This window comes from Otolemur garnettii, unplaced genomic scaffold (assembly GCF_000181295.1).
Source record: "Otolemur garnettii isolate 467f Iridium unplaced genomic scaffold, OtoGar3 scaffold00101, whole genome shotgun sequence".
Lineage (NCBI taxonomy): Eukaryota > Metazoa > Chordata > Mammalia > Primates > Galagidae > Otolemur > Otolemur garnettii.
Genome location: NW_003852496.1, coordinates 7,063,922 through 7,072,086, shown reverse-complemented (window position 1 = coordinate 7,072,086; position 8,165 = coordinate 7,063,922). Strand labels below are relative to the sequence as shown.

Genomic DNA, 8,165 nt, shown 5'->3' with positions numbered 1-8,165 from the left:
GCTGGATTCGAACCCGCCACCTTAGGTGTATGTGGCTGGCGCCTTAGCCGCTTGAGCCACAGGCGCCGAGCCCTCTGATTTTTATTTTCAAGCACTTAATATTACTTAAAAAAATACCTTGATAAGAAAGTTTTATTTGATATTTATCAAAAAGGAAAGTTCCCATGGCATAAAGGTAACAAGGAGGGCAAAAGCAAGCTACAGATTAGTAAGCGTAAGTAGGAGCCCCGTCTGTACAGCAAAGTCAGGTAAGACCCAACCTCCTCACACACGTGTATGTACAGCTACATGTGAATTCACTTATGGAGATGTATAAATATCTATAAACAGGCAAAAAGATCTGGAAGAGTAGATACAAAACTATTACTATGGCTACCTCTGTCTGGGGAGGCAAATGGGATTGGGGGATGGAACCAAAGTAACCTGAGAGTTTCTTTTCACCTGTTTTGATTGGTAATTAATATATACGGCAAGAATTGCAAGGGCTTAAGATACACATGCTGAAAACAAATCTCTCCCTGCTTCTGCCCCGATTCCCTTCTCCAAAGGCAGCCCTATCTGACTGGTCTCGGTGTTACCTTTTAGCTTATTCGGAATATACAGAAGCTTATGCTTACACACAGGGTGGCCATAAAGTTCAAGCACACTATTTACACTGCAGACAGTGCAAGCTGTTTTCCACACACAGTTACCTCCAGTCGGCCTTGCTGGGTTTTATACACCACTTGGGGATTCTCCTGCAGTATGCTGCCATAGAGCTCGCGGAAGTGGGCTATGTTGGGCTTCACGATATTCAACACTTTTGTCTTATCCTCTCCAACAACCATGCGAAAATCGCCTAGTTAAAACAAACAGAAAACAAACCTTCCACTGAGAATCCATGCTCTGACCTCTGAACGACAGTCTCCACGTTGACACTGCATGGGTTCAACCTGCAGGATCCCTCCTCTGAACGTTCACCTTTCCTCCTTAAAATAGGGATGCATTACCCAAAGAATGCAGGCACTTGTTCCAGAAGCAAGAATATCTCTCAAATCACAAAGCCCTTTATGCCAGTTAAAACACAGTTACCTGAGTACATAAGGTAACCACGGGTAAGACACTAACTTGATCTTGTTTCCAACGGAAAACCTTCTGTACTTTCAAACTTTCATCCTACAAGCTAAACTCTGCTGTGGTCAATCATGGAGCTGGGCACTATCACCTTGGACTTGTTCTTGTTATTGCCTACTCATCGTTGGCCTGTTTGCTGTGATTACATAAGGGCTCTTGAAGTGCTTTATGAATATAATTAACCTTATTTTATTTGGTAAGGGCAAGATAAGGCTTAACGTCCCAGTAAGAAGTTGTTTTGCACTTAAGAAATTGACAGCAGACATGATTTTTAAAATTGCAAGTGGTGAGAAATAAATTATGTTAACATTTGCTTATAGGATGGATTTGAGCTGCAAAACAAATAATTCTAAGGGACAAAGGCACTTTTTTCCCTCTATTATTCATCTAGAAGCAACAAAAGCCCCCCCCCCCCTTTTTTTAAAAGAGGCAGGCTCGGCGCCTATGGCTCAAGTGGCTAAGGCACCAGCCACATACACCTAAGGTGGCGGGTTCAAATTCAGCCTGGACCCGCCAAACAACAATGATGGCTGCAACCGAAAAAAAAAATAGCCAAGAGCTGTGGCGGGTGCCTGTGGTCCCAGCTACTTGGGAGGCAGAGGCAGGAGACTCGCTTGAGCCCAGGAGTTGGAGGCTGCTGTGAGCTGTGAAGCCACGGCATTCTACCCAGGGGGACAGCTTGAGTCTCTGTCTCAAAAAAAAAAAAAAAAGATAAATAAATAAAATAAAGAGGCAGAGTCTCATTTTGTCACCCTCAGTAGAGAGCTGTGGCTTCACAGAGCTCACAGCAACCTCCAACTCCTGGGCTTAGGCGATTCTCTTGCCTCAGCCTCCCGAGCAGCTGGGAGCAGCTGGAACTACAGGCACCCACCACAACACCCAGCTATTTTTTTGTTGCAATTTGGCAAGGGCCGGGTTTGAATCTGCCACCCTCAGTATATGGGGCCGGCGCCCTACCTAGTGAGCCACAGGTGCCGCCCAACAAAAGCACTTTTAAAACAAATGAAAAGTGCCCTGTGTATGCCATGGCCAATCAGCAGGAAAAGGAAGGAAAAAGTGATAAAATGGGCACACCTGAGGGAATGCCTGCTGGGCTAAGGTGAACTGGAAGAGGCTGGACATGTGCAGAAGAGCCGTCCAGATGAAGTGTGCTGAGTCATGCAGCTAAAACCTTTGTTGGACAGACAGTAAGGTGTCCGGGAAAGAAGAGGGGAGGCAAGAACGGCAGACATCCCGCTGCTAAGGAACCCCCTGGAGCCAGAACGATGATACAATTTACCATCTGAGGTCACTCGTGAGAGGGAAGGCAGCACTATGAATAACTACATGAGGACAAGTATAAACTCAGGACCTTGTGGGTACCCTTGCCAACTTCTTTTCTCTGAAGAGGGCATGCAATCACAGAGGTCATTATCTGCCACAACAAATTTGCCTAGGGCAAACCACTGGCTGGTTTTAGAAAAAGTAAAAGTACAAAGTCGCCCAATAGTATGTACTTCATTCAGTAAGGCATAAAACATGCTGGGTTTTAAGCTTCAAAGGACCAGCTTTACAATTTGGTAGAATGCAGCCAGGGACTGAAAGCTTCATAAAACCAGACTTCCAAACAGCCTCTGGGACCTGACCTTAGCAGACGAGATCTGACTATTCAGAAGAATGAGCAAAAGTGAGTCATGGTCACAATGAGCTGCTCAAACATGGATGAACTTGTTTTTCACTATTACTTTAAAGGAAAAGAGTCCAGGCGTGGTGGCTCACACCCGTAATTTTGTATTCTGGGAAGCGGAGGCAGCAGGACCGCTTAAGGTCAGGAATTTGAGAACAGCCTGAGCAAGAGCGCGACCCTGTCTACAAAAAATACAGTGTGTCCCAAAGCTTGCCCATAAAGTGACCATACATTGGGAAAATGGGAAATTGCAGCTAAATGCACCTTTACTTACAAAATATTAATTACTAAATTTTACAAAATATTTATAAAATATTCTCTACGTGTTGACCTCCTCTTCTATTATACTCAAGCAGAGGAGACAGAGCAAGACCCTGTCTCAAAAAAAGGAAAAAAAGGAGAAAAGTTTATGAAGTAAGGCAGCACCTATGGCGCCAAGGAGTAGAGCGCCGGCCCCATATACCAGAGGTGTCAGGTTCAAACCCAGCCCTGCCCCCCCCCCCCAAAAAAAGTTTATGAAGTATTTGGTAAGTGCAATTGTGGCACTGCTTCCTTTAATCCACACAGCCAGCACTCCTCCCAGGCAGATACCATTTTATCCCCATTTAGCATACAAGGCAACAAAGAGAGATTAAAAAACATGCTTAAGGGCAGTGCCTTAAGGGTGCAGGGTGCCGACTCATATACTGAGGGTGGTGGGTTTGAACCTGACCAGCTAAAACAGAAGTGACAACTGCAACAAAAAATAGCCGGGCATTGTGGTGGGCGCCTGTAGTCCCAGTTACTTGGGAGGCTGAGGCAAGAGAATCGCTTAATCCCAAGAGTTGGAGATTGCTGTGAGCTGTGATGCCACAGCACTCTACCAAGGGCAACAGAGTAAGACTCTGTCTCAAAAAAAAAAAAAAGAAATGAGGGTACAAAATATAACCAAAAATCTTTGTAAAAAACCAGAAGAAACAAGACAAACGGACTATATAGAAATGCTTATTTTGTCCTAGTGAGATACCCGTTCACTGTGTCTTTTTGTATGTGCACTTTAACTTGCTGTCTCATTTATTCCCAGCAAAGCCCCACAAAACAGGTAGCATTATTCTCAATGTCACGAATGAGGACATGGAAATGAAAAGAGTATTTGCCCAAGGTCCAATGGCTCTTCGTATCGGGGTGGGGACACCGTGGGGGACTATTTTATCTACTTGGCAACATCCTTCCGTTTCCCTCACTTCTTTACTGTTGCGTGTTACTCTTCATCATTTTTAAATAAAGACATGGTATGCGCAGACATGATGATCTGACAAACCTGAGTGCTGGCTGGGTTAGCTTTCAACTGTGTAAATCCTTATGCTTTTATCGACAGCCTATGAATGGATTCCATTAATTTTTGAAGGGATAAAATGTCATCACCCTCGGAATCTAGCAGGGCTGGCCTTGAAAGATCAGTTTGTACTACCACTGAGTTCTAAATGTTTGTATCACTCCTCTTTCTGTATGCTCAACAAACAAAATGTTGTTATTTAGACAGCAACTTTCTCAGAGGACTGTATTTTACCAAAATATAAAATAATCCATATCCTACTTTTATTTTTTATTTTATTTTTTTTTGAGACAGAGCCTCAAGCTATCCCCCTGGGTAGAGTACTGTGGCATCACAGCTCACAGCAACCTCCAACTCCTGGGCTCAAAAGAGTCTCCTGCCTCCGCCGCCCAAGTAGCTGGGACCACAGGCACCCGCCCCAATGCCTGGCTATTTTTCTTTTTTGGTTGCAGCCATCATTGTTGTTTGGTGGGTCCAGGCTGGATTCGAACCCACCACCTTAGGTGTATGTGGCTGGAGCCTTAGCTGCTTGTGCCACAGGTGCCGAGCCCATATCTTACCTTTTTTTTTTTTTTTTTTTTGAGACAGAGCCTCAAGCTGTCCCCCTGGGTAGAGTGCCGTGGCATAACAGCTCACAGCAACCTCCAACTGCTGGGCTCAAGCGAGTCTCCTGCCTCCGCCTCCCAAGTAGCTGGGACCACAGGCGCCCGCCACAACGCCCGGCCATTTCTTGGCTGCAGCCGTCATTGTTGTTTTGGCAGGTCCGGGCTGGGGACTCGAACCCGCCACCTCAGGTGTACGTGGCTGGCACCCTAGCCGGTTGAGCTATAGGCGCCGAGCCCCCATATCCTACTTTTAAAAGAATAATTATATCCCATGATTAAACGACCTAAAAAGTACTCTGGGCTCCCTGAGAGCAAGGAATGGGGCTTCCTTATCTCTGTCTCCGCAGCCCCTTGTGCACTGGTTGGCACACAGAAGACACATCACTAAATGTCTGCTGAATTGAATTTCTCCAACTGCTGTGCAGCAGAACCAGCTCAGCCACAGGGGATGGTAAGCAAATGGGCCTATTACTCGTTTCCTCAGAACAAAATGAATAAAATCGTGGGCACAGCATGAACCAGCATCTGATAAGAAACAATTTTTCTTGTCCTCAGAGATCTATTTGCAACAAAACATAGGGACTGAGAAAACTGACTGCTGACTTCCATTTTATTGCCTCTACTCATGGTTTTAACTCTTGACTGTTCTACCCAGAGAACCGCCAGTGTAACGCAAAGGGCAACCAAAAGGGTCATTTCTCTACTTCGCAAAGAGACACGCTCAGAGGCTTCCCAACTACCTGTAGGTGGCCTTCTCTGTGACCCAGGCATGCAGCCAACAGTCAGGGACCTCATTATGGACCTGTGGAGGTGAGGGACTATGCAGTCCAGGAACTTGAAAGGCCCTGGCTTCCAAGTCTGGCAATGTTCCAGGGTGATTTGAGTGAAAATTCTTAAAAACTTTCTGAGTCAGTTTCCTTCTGATAAAATGGCTTAACAATCATACTAGCCTCACTAGGTTGCTCCCTAATTTAAACGAGTTAAGGTATCAGAACGCGCTTTGTAAGTAGCAAGGCAGATATTTCAGTTGTTATGATACGTACAGAGATGGGCACTGGGCACAGGAAAGAGGGTGGAAGAAGCCCTGGGTCTTGGAAGATAATGACTGGCTAACTTTCCCTCTAAACTGATTGTAACAGTGCTGTCATTCTAGTTCCATGAATATTTGGATAGCTACGGGCTAAGCATCCCTCATTTGAACATCTGAAGTCCAATGCTCTGAAATCTGAAACTTTTTGAGTGTTAGCATGATACCACAAGTAGAAAATTCCACACCTGACCTCACACAATGGGTCACACATATTAAAAATATCCTCTAAAATTATCTTTAGGTGATATGCACAAGGCATATGAAACACAAATGAACTTCACCTTTAGATCTGGGTCCCATCCCCAAGAAATCTTATTGATATAAATATGTAAATATCCTAAAATCTGAAAAATTTCAAAATTCCGAGTATTCTGGCCCAAGCATTTCAGATAAGCTCTTTAGCTCTCCAGCCCCAGCCCTAGGCAAAGACTGATCGACTCTCCATTTCAATAAATTTGCCTGTTCTGGACACTTTCTATACATGGAATCATACAATACATGGTCTTTTATGACATTAGCAAAATGTTTTCAAGGTTCATCATGTTGTAGCACGGATCAGTATTTCACTCCTGTTCATGGTTTAATAATATTGCATCGCACAGATGCAGCAACTTACCAATTCTGTGGTTAATGAACACAGGGTGGTTTCTTTTTGGCTATTTATGATGAATAGTGATGCTATGAATTTTCATGTACGAGTTTTCATGCAGACATGTTTTCACTTTTCTTGGGTATATACCTAGGGGAAGAATTGCTGGGTCATATGGTAACTCTGTGTTTAAATTTTGAGGAATTGCTGGTTTTCCCAAAGCAGCTGTATCATTTTACAATCTTGCCAGCAATGTACAAGGGTCCCAATTTCTCCATATTCTCCTCGATGCTCCTCACTTTTCCATGTTGATTACAGCCATTGGAGTAGGAGTATGGTGCATCTCTGTGGCGCTGGCTGGGATTTCTCCTGCACTAATGACACTGAGCATCTTTTCAGGTGTCTACTGGCCACTCGCATGCCTTCTTTGAAGAGATGGCTATTCAAATCCTCCCATTTTTAAATTGATTTTTTTTCTTTTTACACTTTAAGAATTCTTTTTTTTTTTTTTTTTTAGAGACAGAGTCTCACTCTATCGCTTACAGCAACCCCACTCCTGGGCTTAGGCGATTTTCTTGCCTCAGCCTCCCAAGTGGCTGGGACTACAGGTGCCCGCCACAATACCCGGCTATTTTTTGTTGCAGTTTGGCCGGGGCTGGTTTTGAATCACCACCCTCGGTATACGGGGCCGGTGCCCTACCCACTGAGCCACAGGCACTGCACTATTAGTTATTATTGTTAATCTCTTACTGTGCCTAATTTATAAGTTAATCATATCTATGGGTATGTTTATATAAGAAAAAATGTAGTATATACAGGGTTCTCTACCCAGTTTCAGCCATCCACTGGGGGTCTTGATACCTCTGTGGTAAGAAAGGACTACTATATTTTATTTATTTTTTTACTATACTTAACAAAAATAACTGAGGTAGTACGTCTAGGAGACAGTCTAATTACCATTTAAAATACATTCTCAATTTCAAAACTATTAAGAAAAGAGTATAATTGTGATGGATGTGTTAATCAGTTCAATGTACACACTGTACATCAAATCCAGTAAACTGAACCCCCTAAATGCATCAACGTACACAGTTATGATTTAATAAAAACAAAAAAGGAAAAGGAAAAAATAAAATACATTCTCAAAAACAGCTCCATGGCTGCACAAAAGACACGGTCCTGTACAAAATCACGTGAAAGAGAATGAGATGAGGACAAGTTCCCGACGTGCCTGGTGATACAAACCGAAATGCCCTTTTCTCTTCTATACTTTGGCGAACACAAAGTAGATGGGTATAGGGAGGGGTCAGGAGGCATCAGGTTCACTACAGTGGCTCAGGAAGGAAGCAGCATCGCACTCGTTCATCCACGCATCAAGTTTCTACTGACTACGGTCAGCACAGGGAGAGAGTGAGCCGCCCTCCACATTCTAGAGCACCTAGTCTGTGTCAGGACTATGGTCAGCAAGGGGAGAGAGTGAGCAGGACAAGACAGAAATCCCACCCTCCATGTTCTAGAGCGCCCAGTCTGTGTCAGGGACTACGGTCAGCACAGGGAGAGAGTGAGCAGACAAGACAGAAATCCCGCCCTCCACGTTCTAGAGCGCCTAGTCTGTGTCAGGGACTATGGTCAGCACAGGGAGACAGTGAGCAGACAAGACAGAAATCCCGCCCTCCATGTTTTAGAGCACCTAGTCTGTGTCAGGACTACGGTCAGCACAGGGAGAGAGTGAGCAGACAAGACAGAAATCCCGCCCTCCACGTTCTAGAGCACCTAGTCTGTGTCAG

At 44.4% G+C, this 8,165-nt stretch overlaps 1 protein-coding gene across 2 annotated transcripts in view; it reads right to left on the bottom strand.

The window, feature by feature from the left end:
- The window catches only part of TAMM41 (TAM41 mitochondrial translocator assembly and maintenance homolog), a 53,486-nt gene that overhangs the window by 22,139 nt on the left and 23,182 nt on the right, over window positions 1-8,165 (bottom strand). For both annotated transcript variants that reach the window (XM_012809224.2, XM_023516983.1), the window contains exon 5: window positions 693-838. In XM_012809224.2, coding sequence (XP_012664678.1) covers window positions 693-838 — 146 coding nt within the window. The remainder of the gene's footprint in view (window positions 1-692; window positions 839-8,165) is intronic.